The sequence below is a fragment of the Eretmochelys imbricata genome, chromosome 3 (assembly GCF_965152235.1).
Source record: "Eretmochelys imbricata isolate rEreImb1 chromosome 3, rEreImb1.hap1, whole genome shotgun sequence".
Taxonomy (NCBI): Eukaryota; Metazoa; Chordata; order Testudines; family Cheloniidae; genus Eretmochelys; species Eretmochelys imbricata.
Window position 1 is genome coordinate 208,410,852 of NC_135574.1, and position 13,930 is coordinate 208,424,781.

Genomic DNA, 13,930 nt, shown 5'->3' on the forward strand with positions numbered 1-13,930 from the left:
GCCTTGGCAGCAGAATGGCCCATGCAGGGAGATGGCAGAGGCCACAGATCCATCTCTTGGGGAGGAGGAATTGCCCAGCCTGGATGCTCCATGTCCCAGCACCTGGGTGTTACCCCTGCCGTCACTCAGGGAAAAGCCTCCATGCCTGAGCGCGGGGAGCCCCAAGAGCTCAGCCCCTTGCAGGTCCCCGTGGGGCTGGTGCCCCCTCTCCTCTTCGCACTGCAGTCTGGACCTCAGGCCCCACAGGCACAGCACTGCCTCGCTCCCCCCTGCGCCCAGGTGTTGGGAACATGCCGGGCCAGTGCCACCCGCCACAGGGACTGCCAGGCACCCTGCGGGCGACTCCAGCACTGGGGGCTCTGGGTGCAGAGCAAGGCATGGGGGGGGCGGGGGGCAAGCTTTGGGGCTGGCCAGTGGAGAGGGCAACCCTAGCAGAGGGCTGCAGGTGGGGACTGGCTCCCTGACCCAGAACGCCCGGGAGGCTCTGTGGCAGCATGCTGGGATGGAAATCTTTTGATTTTCTGCTTTTCACCAAAAACCCAAACCTGAATTGTTCCCTGGAAAAGACAAACCCACGTCCTGCAGAGCACCCTGGTTCCCAGCCAGCTCCATGCCCTGCTCCCAGGAGAGGCGGGAGGCCGTCCCAGCAGCAGGGATGCCAGCCAGCGCGCGTGCCCCTCGCCCAGCAGTGCTGCATTGCCTCACCCCACAGCCGGTGCGTGCGAGGTGCAGGTGCTGGAGAGCTGGCTGTGCCGACAGCCGGTGCAGGACCCGCCCAGCCACTGCAGGGGGGAAGGAGGCTGACGACAGCAGCTACAAAAAGGGATTCTTTATTGAGAGCAGCGTGTAAAAAACCTCTTGGCTGTCACAGCCCCCGCGCAACCAAACGAACACCAGGGCTCTCGGCGGGGAGGGGTCAGCGTGACACACTGGGGCCAGAGGGGCGCCGCCCTGGGGAATCATACAAAAGAAGGCATTGGATAGTCAGGAAAGCGAGTGAGAATCTCCTTCATATGCCAGGCACTTGGTGGTCCTGCCGCTCAGCTCACTGTGCAGGGCCACGCTGGGGCCTAGCACGGACGGGCGGGGCAGGGGAGCAGAACCTCTGAATAAATACACAGGTTCGTCGGCGACTCCGAGAGAGGATCTATGTCGGCTGTGCATAGCTCCCCTGGTCTGACAGCGGGCAGGGACGTGGCACAGGGAGACAGCCCACAGCTCTGCGCCAGGCTGCCCCAAAGGAGAGGGTGGCGGGGGCACGCAGGGGAGAGGGGAGGGCTGCATTGCACAGCATCTCAGCCGAACGGGGGTTTCCTGCCAGGTTCCCAGCGCCAAGGGGCATGGAGCCCAGCCCCCCAGGACGGGGCCTGGCTGTGTTGGGGATTCAGGGCAGAAGAGGAGCCCCTGGTCGGAGGTGTGGAAGTGGCCCAGGGCCCCCAGCGTTCCCTGCTGGCACACAATGGCTGGCTGGAGCACCGTGGGGAGCCAAGGTAGGGCCTGGAGGACACCATGCCGGCAGGCCGGGGAGAGGCCCCCTCCAGCGCCCAGTCCAGCTGTGATAACCCATGGTCCCTCTGGGCTCCCACTCGTCCCAGTCCGATCCTGGAGCCGGGCTCCCCCCGCGCCCCCGCAAGGGGCTGGCTCCCCGCTCAGGCTCTGCTGTCGGACGGGCTGTCGCCCAGCGCGGTGGCGAGCTCACTGAAGGAGGGGCGTTCCTTGGGGCTGGGGGCCCAGCAGCGCTGCATCAGCTTGTAGAGCTTGGAAGGGCAGCCCTCGGGGTGAGGCAGCTTCATCTTCCCAGCCTGTAAACCTGCAGGGACAGCAAAAGCCCAGGGTGAGAGACAGGAGAGCCCTGGGGCAGGGCGGGTGTCAGCCCCCTGCAGGGACAGCAGAGGGGGAACAGACAGGAGACAAAGGCCCATGGGGGGAGGGACAGGAGGCCCCGGGGCGGGGCGTTGGCCAAAGGCCCGTGGGGGGGGGGACAGGAGGCCCCGGGGCGGGGCGTTGGCCAAAGGCCCGTGGGGGGGGGGACAGGAGGCCCCGGGGCGGGGCGTTGGCCAAAGGCCCGTGGGGGGGGGGACAGGAGGCCCCGGGGCGGGGCGTTGGCCAAAGGCCCGTGGGGGGAGGGACAGGAGGCCCCGGGGCGGGGCGTTGGCCAAAGGCCCGTGGGGGGAGGGCGGATGACAGCACCGTGCCGCTCGCCAAGCCTGTGTGCAGGGAGCCTAGAGAGCCAGCCAGGGCCGAGGCACTGAGCAGTCTGAGGGAGGGCACAGGGATCGCTGTGGGGTCACCGTGGGGCCTGTCCAGCCCTGGGCCCGACTCAGATACTGGCCAGGACCCGCTGCTCCAGCAGTCTTTTCAGGAGCGGGAGAGAAGGCAACAGCCCAGAATATCCCCCCGACTCAGCGACCTCCTCTGCCCAGCCCAGCCTGCCCTCGGTGGGGGCAGTGCCCCACGTACCTGCTAGCACCTCGTCGTCCGCCAGCTTGGTGTGGGGCATCTCCCCGTGCGTGAAGACCTCCCACATGAGGACGCCGAAGGACCACACGTCTGACTTGGTGGAGAACTCGTCCTCCAGGACGGCTTCCGGGGGCATCCAGCGCAGCGGGATCCAGGCTTGGCGGAAGCGGTAGTACTCACTGCACAGCGAGACAGGGGGGTCAGGCCGGCCGGACAGCGCCCGCACCCAGGGGACCCGCGGGCAGGCAGCCAGGGTCTGGCCTGACGTACCTGTTATACACGTCCTTGCTGAGGCTTAGGGCCGACACCTTGACCTGCCTCTGAGCGCTGATCAGGCAGTTCCGGGCGGCCAGGTCCTTGTGCACAAACCTGGTGTTGGAGAGATGCTCCATCCCCAGGGCCACCTGGCTGCAGACAGACACCTGCCACGAGAGACACATCAGTGCCAGCCACAGGGCATCTCAGCATGGCCCATCCCTCAGCCTGGGCCGGATCGGGGCTGGTGCCTGTGGGGGCAGGCTCCAGGGCCCATCCTGGGGAGGATCGGGGCCCTCAGCCGGGCAGACTGGCCCTTTTAGCCCACCAGGGGTCACCGGTGCTCCCGCACTTACCTTGTGTTTGCTGCTGAGGGGCTGAGGCTTCAGCGTCTCATCCTTGCTCCTGGAGATCCTCAGGAACTGCTTCAGGTCCCCCTGGCGAGGCCGAAATCGCCACGTCAGCACGGCTCAGGACAGCAAGGGGCTGTCTGCCAGAGGCACGAGCTCCCCGCCCTCTGGGCAGCAGGCGAGAGCGGCAGCAAGGGGCCCTGGCACTGCCAGCGCGGGGGAGCGAGGGCTCCGGAGAGACTGGCGTCCTCCCAGCCCCAGGTGTTAGACCCTTCCCCCTTGGCTGCTGGGGGCCAGCTTACAGAGCCCCTTACGCAGCTCAGCCCTTCCTCGAGCCATGGGCATGGCCAGCTGGCCCCCAGGCGGGCCTTGGCCCTTGGAGAGCTCTGCCTGCCCTGCACCCCTGGACTGGGGAGGCCTAGCGGCTCGGCACTAGCCCAGGGCCCTGCCCAAGACAGACCCACACAGAGTCTCTGCTCCCTCCTGGACCATCCTGGAGAGGAGCCCTGCCTGGACCCCCCAGGACAAAGCTGGCCAAATGGCCTCTCGACAGAGGTAGGGAGGGCCTGGCCACAAACCCAGCCTCCCTCCTCTTCTCCTGGGCGCTAGAGGGTCTCTCCCCCTACGGCAACCCCCAGCCCGCGCTCATCCCAGAACAGCCCCATCCCTAGCCAGCAGGGCCCCTCCCTTACCAGATCCACATACTCCAGGACCATGTAGTGCGGCTCTGCCTCGCGGCACAGGCCCACCAGCCGCCCCACGTTGGGGTGGCTCAGTTTGCCGAACATCTCCGCCTCGCGCCGGAAGTCTAGCTGTAGCTGCTCGTCTCTCGTCTGCAGGCTCTTCACCAGCACCAGCACCTCGCTCTCGCTGTCCTCCAGGCCTTTCGCCTTGGCCAGGAAGACCTCCCCAAACTCGCCCTTCCCTGGAAGCAGAGGGCAGCGGGTCACCGGGAGGCGGGCCAGAGGGCGTGTGCAGGACCACCTCTGCACAGCCCGAGCCCCTGCCCTGCTGCAAACAGGAGAGCTGGAGCCCAGAGAGGGGACGACTCACCTCAGTCACCCAGCAGCCCAGGGGCAGAGCTGGGAAAGACCCCAGGTCCCCTGCGACCCAGTCCAGCACCCTACCCACTAGGCCACGCTGCCGCCCTGCTTTCCTACGCTAAGCTGGGAGGAGAAGGCTGACCCAGCGTTACTCTCGAAGCAGCCAGCAGGACTGCCACCCCCAAAACGAGGGGGGTGCAGACAATGCAGACAGGGCCGTCCACACCACCCTGTAGGGCGCTTCTGAGAATGGCCCATTCAGCGGGCGCAGGGAACGGCGACCACACAACGGGACAGGCGGCTGGTCCCCAGGGCGGGAGCCACCTGGCATGGGCTCAGCTGGCACTCACTTCCACGGGGGCACGCCCTCCCTCTCCGGCACCCATTGGGTGGGGAGCTGCGGGACACTCCCTGGCGTCATCATCTCATTTCCGTTCAAAAGGAAGGAAACTCCCCAAGGAAGAAAATAAATAATAAATCGGGGATCAGCGTGTGAGGAGAGCCACACGCACGACACTCCCAGCGCGTCACCGATCGTTCCTTCTATCCCTTCCGTGCACATGCAGCCCGGCTGCCACTGTGTGGCCAGGGAGGGGCAATCGCTGCCTGAGGACCGCAGGCGTCACCGGGAGCAGCTAACCCCTCCATCCCAGATGCCGCGGTTAGGCAGTCCCATCTGGACGAAGAGGGGCCAGCCCTGGATGGCAGATTAGAGGGCTGTGCCCAGCCTGGGGTTTTCACAAGCCCTGGTTCTGGGGTAAGCACGCTGGGGCAGTCTGGCCAGCAGGGAGATCGGCATGCAGCGTACTGGGACAATGCGCGTCTACTTGCATGCACAGGGTACGAGTCACAGCCATGTTTAGGGCAAGCAGCCAGGGTAGCGGTAAAGCTACGGCGATACGGCCGACGCCCCCTTCTGCCGGGTGCTCCTGTCCGCTGATCCGCAGAGGGCCCAGTCGGCTCGGCCCAAGAACGCTGTATGAGTGGGCATTCCCGGAGCCAGCGCTGCCAGGGGCCGGACGGGACAGTCTGATCGTGCATCAGGAGCAACAGGCTGTAGGCCAGCCAGCTGGGGGCATTTCTGTGCCCAGAGGGTAGGGGAGGGCGACAGGTCTCATCCCCAGTGTTCTGTCGGAGGGGGTCACGCCCCATGCATGCTGATGGGGCTGGTCCGTCGCTTGTGTGCTCCAGGCCCCACAGGTAGGTTTCTCCATTGTGCTGGTGCTGCGGCTGATTGCAGGACCCCAGAACATGGCACAGGGAAACAGCCCTTCGGGGTTACAGCCCCTAGGGACTGAGAGCCGTGCCTGGGTGACAGAGGCCCACTGGTGCCAGCTGGCAAAGGGCTCACTAGTCTTTACAAGCAACTCCTGTCTCAGACCTTACAAACTCACTGCACCTGATGCACCGCTCCCAGGGCATTGAGCATGTGAGGGCTCTGCTGGAAGCTTGTAACTTCTCAGTTCCCATCACCACTGCAAGCTGTGTGTGCGGGGGGAGATTTAATGCTTCGTGCAAGACTGGGTGCCTACCTGCGGGGGGGGGAGGGGGCGGGGAGACCGGCAGACGTTGCAGAAGACTGAACTTTGGGGGGTGGAATCTAACAGACAGGCCAGGGGGATGCCTACTGCGCGTTACGATTTGTTTCGGATGTAACCATTTGCATCCATTGCTCACGCTGGTTTCTAGTTGAATCTCTGTTCCTTCTGCAGTAAATCTCCTGTTTGACTGGAACCGCACTGGAGGGCTGTGTGTGTCTAAGGTAAAACCCGGGAGCTGGGGTACCCTGTTCATGTGGGCAGGGAGGAGCTGGGATTTCTGTGGGTATCCCATGATCAGGGGCTGGACACCACAGGGGGACACTGGGAAGAGACTCAGGGACTGGCAGGCTGCAGGGCAAAGGCAGGGCTGGTGCAGCCAGAGGAGAGTGCTTGAGTAGCAGACGCCCAGGAGCGAACACCCAGCTGGCACAGGAGGACGCCCTCGGGCTGGGGGCAGGCAGCAGAAGGTGGCTCCCAGCCCGGGAAGCGTCACGTCCTGGCTGAACCTTGGTTCTGGACCTAGCACCCGGGTCTGAAGCAGCCCCACTGCCCATACCCAGCGTCGTGATGGTCTGCAGATTGGCGCGGGGGAAGTGCATCTTGTCCGTGGCGCTGTGCCTCTTGCTAGCGCCGGAGCTACTGCCCAGATTGGTCAAGGCCACTTCTTCCTGGATCTCGGCCGTGGTTTGCCCGTTTTGCAGCAGAGCACCACCTGCGAGGAAAACAGGGGCCATCATACCCAGCGTGGGCAGCCAGGGACCCCGGCCAGGATCTCAGTTCAATGCCACAGATCGGACTCGGAGACGGTGTGAAGCGAGCGCTCAGCCCCTCCCCACACTCAGACCCAAGCAAGACTTGGACGTACTGTCAGAGCTCAGCAGCCCTCTGTGACGCTAGGGACCGTGGGCCTGTGAGCCTGACACCAAAGCTGGGCAAAACCACCCCGTGGCCCAGCATCCCCCTGCACAACAGCAAGCCTCACCAGGCTCCTTATGGGCTGCAGGGTGCTACCGGCTTCTCCAAGCCCCAGTCAGCTAACGGCCTGGTCCCTGGGAGACCTTCCTTTACCACACCAACTGCATGGGCTCTACTGATCACCAGAGGAGCCGGCACCCGAGTTCCCGGGCAGAGAGCACATGGCTGCTGGCCCAGCAAGCATGCCATGCCCAACGCAGCCCTCCAGCATGTGCCCCCTGAAGGGAGCTCAGCCTGCAGGCTGGGGGAGGGGGAGCAGGGAATGCCTTGACATGGGGGTCAGTTCTCACCCTCCCCACTGCTAGGGAAAGCCACAGAGCGGGCCCTGCCTTGCCGTGCCCACCAGAGGGCACTGCATCCACGCACTGCGGGGAACTCTCCGTGCCGCTCGCTGGGTCACTGCACAACCTGCCACTGCCAGCTGAGCCATGGGGCAGCCCAGCCAGCCTCTGCTGGCACTGCCCTGCCAACGCCTCCAGCGCAGCCTGCTGGGAGAGCCTGGGGACCCACCCCACGCTCCTGCCTGGGGTAGACAGGGCTCTGTGCTGATGGAAACGGAGGCAGCCCCTGCCGGTCCCCACTCCCAGCGCACTGGGGCCTGTGTGGGAGGCCTGTGCCAAGCCCCGGCTGGCAGCTAAGGCCTTACCATTCAGACACTCCATCTCGGGCTCTTCGCCCTCCGGGTGCTTCTTCAGCCGCTTGGCCTTCCTCCGCTTCTTGCAGTAGAACATGAGGCCCAGCACAATGATTATGTAGGCGACGGCCGCCCCGACCGACAGCCCGATAGTCTGGATCATCTTATAGGGCGTGTGGCTGTTGGGACCTTCGTCCCCTTCTGCAACCGGCTTGTCTGGGGGCCAAATGACGCAGTGTGAGATGACAGCACAACGCACAGCTCAATACGTGGCCTGGCTGGGCAGACACAGCTCAGAGGGTGCGCGTGGGCAGGGGAGCTCCTGGCTGGGCGAGACGCGGCTCAGAGGGTGCGCGTGGCAGGGGAGCCCCTGGCTGGGCGGGACGCGGCTCAGAGGGTGCGCGTGGCAGGGGAGCCCCTGGCTGGGCGGGACGCGGCTCAGAGGGTGCGCGTGGCAGGGGAGCCCCTGGCTGGGCGGGACGCGGCTCAGAGGGTGCGCGTGGCAGGGGAGCCCCTGGCTGGGCGGGACGCGGCTCAGAGGGTGCGCGTGGCAGGGGAGCCCCTGGCTGGGCGGGACGCGGCTCAGAGGGTGCGTGTGCAGGGGAGCCCCTGGCTGGGCGGGACGCGGCTGAGTGGGTGCGTGTGGCAGGGGAGCCCCTGGCTGGGCGGGACGCGGCTGAGTGGGTGCGTGTGCAGGGGAGCCCCTGGCTGGGCGGGACGCGGCTCAGAGGGTGCGTGTGCAGGGGAGCCCCTGGCTGGGCGGGACGCGGCTCAGAGGGTGCGTGTGCAGGGGAGCCCCTGGCTGGGCGGGACGCGGCTCAGAGGGTGCGTGTGCAGGGGAGCCCCTGGCTGGGCGGGACGCGGCTCAGAGGGTGCGTGTGCAGGGGAGCCCCTGGCTGGGCGGGACGCGGCTGAGTGGGTGCGTGGCAGGGGAGCCCCTGGCTGGGCGGGACGCGGCTCAGAGGGCGCGTGGCAGGGGAACCCCTGGCTGGGCGGGACGCGGCTCAGAGGGCGCGTGGCAGGGGAACCCCTGGCTGGGCGGGACGCGGCTCAGAGGGCGCGTGGCAGGGGAGCCCCTGGCTGGGCGGGACGCGGCTCAGAGGGCGCGTGGCAGGGGAGCCCCTGGCTGGGCGGGACGCGGCTCAGAGGGCGCGTGGCAGGGGAGCCCCTGGCTGGGCGGGACGCGGCTCAGAGGGTGCGTGTGCAGGGGAGCCCCTGGCTGGGCGGGACGCGGCTCAGTGGGTGCGTGTGCAGGGGAGCCCCTGGCTGGGCGGGACGCGGCTCAGAGGGTGCGTGTGCAGGGGAGCCCCTGGCTGGGCGGGACGCGGCTCAGAGGGTGCGTGTGCAGGGGAGCCCCTGGCTGGGCGGGACGCGGCTCAGAGGGTGCGCGTGGCAGGGGAGCCCCTGGCTGGGCGGGACGCGGCTCAGAGGGTGCGTGTGCAGGGGAGCTCCTGGCTGGGCGGGACGCGGCTCAGAGGGTGCGTGTGCAGGGGAGCCCCTGGCTGGGCGGGACGCGGCTCAGAGGGTGCGTGTGCAGGGGAGCCCCGGGCTGGGCGGGACGCGGCTCAGAGGGTGCGTGTGCAGGGGAGCCCCGGGCTGGGCGGGACGCGGCTCAGAGGGTGCGTGTGCAGGGGAGCCCCTGGCTGGGCGGGACGCGGCTCAGAGGGTGCGTGTGCAGGGGAGCCCCTGGCTGGGCGGGACGCGGCTCAGAGGGTGCGTGTGCAGGGGAGCCCCTGGCTGGGCGGGACGCGGCTCAGAGGGTGCGTGTGCAGGGGAGCCCCTGGCTGGGCGGGACGCGGCTCAGAGGGTGCGTGTGCAGGGGAGCCCCTGGCTGGGCGGGACGCGGCTCAGAGGGTGCGCGTGGCAGGGGAGCCCCTGGCTGGGCGGGACGCGGCTCAGAGGGTGCGTGGCAGGGGAGCCCCTGGCTGGGCGGGACGCGGCTCAGAGGGTGCGTGGCAGGGGAGCCCCTGGCTGGGCGGGACGCGGCTCAGAGGGTGCATGTGCAGGGGAGCCCCTGGCTGGGCGGGACGCGGCTCAGAGGGTGCGTGTGCAGGGGAGCCCCTGGCTGGGCGGGACGCGGCTGAGTGGGTGCGTGTGCAGGGGAGCCCCTGGCTGGGCGGGACGCGGCTCAGAGGGTGCGTGTGCAGGGGAGCCCCTGGCTGGGCGGGACGCGGCTCAGAGGGTGCGTGTGCAGGGGAGCCCCTGGCTGGGCGGGACGCGGCTCAGAGGGTGCGTGTGCAGGGGAGCCCCTGGCTGGGCGGGACGCGGCTCAGAGGGTGCGTGTGGCAGGGGAGCCCCTGGCTGGGCGGGACGCGGCTCAGAGGGTGCGTGGGCAGGGGAGCCCCTGGCTGGGCGGGACGCGGCTCAGAGGGTGCGTGTGGCAGGGGAGCCCCTGGCTGGGCGGGACGCGGCTGAGTGGGTGCGTGTGCAGGGGAGCCCCTGGCTGGGCGGGACGCGGCTCAGAGGGTGCGTGTGCAGGGGAGCCCCTGGCTGGGCGGGACGCGGCTGAGTGGGTGCGTGTGGCAGGGGAGCCCCTGGCTGGGAGGGACACGGCTCAGAGGGTGCGCGTGGCAGGGGAGCCCCTGGCTGGGCGGGACGCGGCTCAGAGGGTGCGTGTGGCAGGGGAGCCCCTGGCTGGGCGGGACGCGGCTGAGTGGGTGCGTGTGCAGGGGAGCCCCTGCCTGGGCGGGACGCGGCTGAGTGGGTGCGTGTGCAGGGGAGCCCCTGGCTGGGCGGGACGCGGCTCAGTGGGTGCGTGTGCAGGGGAGCCCCTGGCTGGGCGGGACGCGGCTCAGAGGGTGCGTGTGCAGGGGAGCCCCTGGCTGGGCGGGACGCGGCTCAGAGGGTGCGTGTGGCAGGGGAGCCCCTGGCTGGGTGGGACGCGGCTCAGAGGGTGCGTGTGCAGGGGAGCCCCTGGCTGGGCGGGACGCGGCTGAGTGGGTGCGTGTGCAGGGGAGCCCCTGGCTGGGCGGGACGCGGCTCAGAGGGTGCGTGTGCAGGGGAGCCCCTGGCTGGGCGGGACGCGGCTCAGAGGGTGCGTGTGGCAGGGGAGCCCCTGGCTGGGCGGGACGCGGCTCAGAGGGTGCGTGTGCAGGGGAGCCCCTGGCTGGGCGGGACGCGGCTCAGAGGGTGCGTGTGCAGGGGAGCCCCTGGCTGGGCGGGACACGGCTCAGAGGGTGCGTGTGGCAGGGGTGCCCCTGGCTGGGCGAGACGCGGCTCAGAGGGTGCGTGTGCAGGGGAGCCCCTGGCTGGGCGGGACGCGGCTCAGAGGGTGCGTGTGCAGGGGAGCCCCTGGCTGGGCGGGACGCGGCTCAGAGGGTGCGTGTGGCAGGGGAGCCCCTGGCTGGGTGGGACGCGGCTCAGAGGGTGCGTGTGCAGGGGAGCCCCTGGCTGGGCGGGACGCGGCTGAGTGGGTGCGTGTGCAGGGGAGCCCCTGGCTGGGCGGGACGCGGCTCAGAGGGTGCGTGTGGCAGGGGAGCCCCTGGCTGGGCGGGACGCGGCTCAGAGGGTGCGTGGCAGGGGAGCCCCTGGCTGGGCGGGACGCGGCTCAGAGGGTGCGTGTGCAGGGGAGCCCCTGGCTGGGCGGGACGCGGCTCAGAGGGTGCGTGTGGCAGGGGAGCCCCTAGCTGGGCGGGACGCGGCTCAGAGGGTGCGTGTGGCAGGGGAGCCCCTGGCTGGGCGGGACGCGGCTCAGAGGGTGCGTGTGCAGGGGAGCCCCTGGCTGGGCGGGACGCGGCTCAGAGGGTGCGTGTGGCAGGGGTGCCCCTGGCTGGGCGGGACGCGGCTCAGAGGGTGCGTGTGCAGGGGAGCCCCTGGCTGGGCGGGACGCGGCTCAGAGGGTGCGTGTGGCAGGGGAGCCCCTGGCTGGGCGGGACGCGGCTCAGAGGGTGCGTGTGGCAGGGGAGCCCCTGGCTGGGCGGGACGCGGCTCAGAGGGTGCGTGTGCAGGGGAGCCCCTGGCTGGGCGGGACGCGGCTGAGTGGGTGCGTGTGCAGGGGAGCCCCTGGCTGGGCGGGACGCGGCTCAGAGGGTGCGTGTGCAGGGGAGCCCCTGGCTGGGCGGGACGCGGCTCAGTGGGTGCGTGTGCAGGGGAGCCCCTGGCTGGGCGGGACGCGGCTCAGTGGGTGCGTGTGCAGGGGAGCCCCTGGCTGGGCGGGACGCGGCTCAGTGGGTGCGTGTGCAGGGGAGCCCCTGGCTGGGCGGGACGCGGCTCAGAGGGTGCGTGTGCAGGGGAGCCCCTGGCTGGGCGGGACGCGGCTCAGAGGGTGCGTGTGGCAGGGGAGCCCCTGGCTGGGCGGGACGCGGCTCAGAGGGTGCGTGTGCAGGGGAGCCCCTGGCTGGGCGGGACGCGGCTCAGAGGGTGCGTGTGCAGGGGAGCCCCTGGCTGGGCGGGACGCGGCTCAGTGGGTGCGTGGCAGGGGAGCCCCTGGCTGGGGGGGACGCGGCTCAGAGGGTGCGCGTGGCAGGGGAGCCCCTGGCTGGGCGGGACGCGGCTCAGAGGGTGCGCGTGGCAGGGGAGCCCCTGGCTGGGCGGGACGCGGCTCAGAGGGTGCGTGTGCAGGGGAGCCCCTGGCTGGGCGGGACGCGGCTCAGAGGGTGCGTGTGCAGGGGAGCCCCTGGCTGGGCGGGACGCGGCTCAGAGGGTGCGTGTGCAGGGGAGCCCCTGGCTGGGCGGGACGCGGCTCAGAGGGTGCGTGGGCAGGGGAGACCCTGGCTGGGCGGGACGCGGCTCAGAGGGTGCGTGTGCAGGGGAGCCCCTGGCTGGGCGGGACGCGGCTGAGTGGGTGCGTGTGGCAGGGGAGCCCCTGGCTGGGCGGGACGCGGCTCAGAGGGTGCGTGTGGCAGGGGAGCCCCTGGCTGGGCGGGACGTGGCTCAGAGGGTGCGTGTGCAGGGGAGCCCCTGGCTGGGCGGGACGCGGCTCAGAGGGTGCGTGTGCAGGGGAGCCCCTGGCTGGGCGGGACGCGGCTCAGAGGGTGCGTGTGGCAGGGGAGCCCCTGGCTGGGCGGGACGCGGCTCAGAGGGTGCGTGGGCAGGGGAGCCCCTGGCTGGGCGGGACGCGGCTCAGAGGGTGCGTGGGCAGGGGAGCCCCTGGCTGGGCGGGACGCGGCTGAGTGGGTGCGTGTGCAGGGGAGCCCCTGGCTGGGCGGGACGCGGCTCAGAGGGTGCGTGTGCAGGGGAGCCCCTGGCTGGGTGGGACGCGACTCAGAGGGCGCGTGGCAGGGGAGCCCCTGGCTGGGCGGGACGCGACTCAGAGGGCGCGTGTGCAGGGGAGCCCCTGGCTGGGCGGGACGCGGCTCAGAGGGTGCGTGTGCAGGGGAGCCCCTGGCTGGGCGGGACGCGGCTCAGAGGGTGCGTGTGCAGGGGAGCCCCTGGCTGGGCGGGACGCGGCTCAGAGGGTGCGTGTGCAGGGGAGCCCCTGGCTGGGCGGGACGCGGCTGAGTGGGTGCGTGTGCAGGGGAGCCCCTGGCTGGGCGGGACGCGGCTCAGAGGGTGCGTGTGCAGGGGAGCCCCTGGCTGGGCGGGACGCGGCTCAGAGGGTGCGTGGCAGGGGAGCCCCTGGCTGGGCGGGACGCGGCTCAGAGGGTGCGTGTGCAGGGGAGCCCCTGGCTGGGCGGGACGCGGCTCAGAGGGTGCGTGTGGCAGGGGAGCCCCTGGCTGGGCGGGACGCGGCTGAGTGGGTGCGTGTGCAGGGGAGCCCCTGGCTGGGCGGGACGCGGCTCAGAGGGTGCGTGTGCAGGGGAGCCCCTGGCTGGGCGGGACGCGGCTGAGTGGGTGCGTGTGCAGGGGAGCCCCTGGCTGGGCGGGCACTCAGTGGGGGGTGCTCTTTGCCCTGAGTGAGTCCTGACCCCAATTCCTTAGTTGTGCTGCCACAGGGAGCCCCTGAAGCCCCAGTGGTCCAGCTCCAAACCCCACCTGGCTGTCTCCACATTGCCCTCATGGCACCGTGTGCAACGATGGTGGCCTGCTGGCATGGCCAAACGGTGCTATAGCAACAGGAGACCCTCCCTCGACTGCACAGAGGTGCCCATACAGAGGGGAAACACACGCCTGCCTTCCCCAGCCGCTGTTCCCAGGCCCCCCCGCCGGGGGCTGAGCTGCTCCTGCCCGAGTCCCCAAGAAGGGCTCGAGGGCGCATCCTACCTACGACGTAGAGGATGGCGTCACGGTGTTTGATGTTGCAGCTGTTGCCAGCAATACACGTGTACCTCCCGGAGTCGTCCGTGGTGACGTCGTAGATCACCAAGGAGCCGTTGGGCATGATCTGGATCCTGTAACGACAGGCACCCGCAGGGCAGCACTTAGGGGGTGTCCCGTGTGCTAGCCGCTGCGCTAACCCCAGGCAAGGCCCTCCCGGGACACAGTGCGTGAGGCCAGAGCAGAGGGAAGTGGCAGGGGTCAAGGGCCAGCGTTCCTGTTGGGTCCGTGCAGCCAGGGACGGCAGGAGGGAGACCGTGGGAATTCTTTGTGATATTTTCTCAAAATAGCTCTGCTACCCCCATATTCCTCCAGGGGCCTCCTGGCCTGCACGGAGCCGGCAGCCACCCAGCCCTCTGCAAAGCGCTTCCCCCCAACACAGCATGGCTCTGTGCAGAGCAAGTGCCCCTCCATGGCTTTCCAGCACGCTCCCGGAACGCCTGTGCACGCACCTGATCCAGCCGAACATTTGTCTCG

At 69.6% G+C, this 13,930-nt stretch overlaps 1 protein-coding gene across 1 annotated transcript in view; it reads right to left on the reverse strand.

The window, feature by feature from the left end:
• Positions 1-814: 814 nt before the first annotated feature.
• Positions 815-13,930, reverse strand: part of PTK7 (protein tyrosine kinase 7 (inactive)) — a 109,691-nt gene continuing 96,575 nt past the window's right edge. The window contains exons 13-20 of the mRNA XM_077814180.1: positions 13,400-13,527; positions 7,271-7,474; positions 6,206-6,361; positions 3,758-3,990; positions 3,072-3,152; positions 2,731-2,882; positions 2,461-2,639; positions 815-1,810 (exon numbers count right to left, since the gene is read on the reverse strand). Of these exons, the coding sequence (XP_077670306.1) occupies positions 1,650-1,810; positions 2,461-2,639; positions 2,731-2,882; positions 3,072-3,152; positions 3,758-3,990; positions 6,206-6,361; positions 7,271-7,474; positions 13,400-13,527 (1,294 nt within the window). The 3' untranslated portion in view covers positions 815-1,649. The remainder of the gene's footprint in view (positions 1,811-2,460; positions 2,640-2,730; positions 2,883-3,071; positions 3,153-3,757; positions 3,991-6,205; positions 6,362-7,270; positions 7,475-13,399; positions 13,528-13,930) is intronic.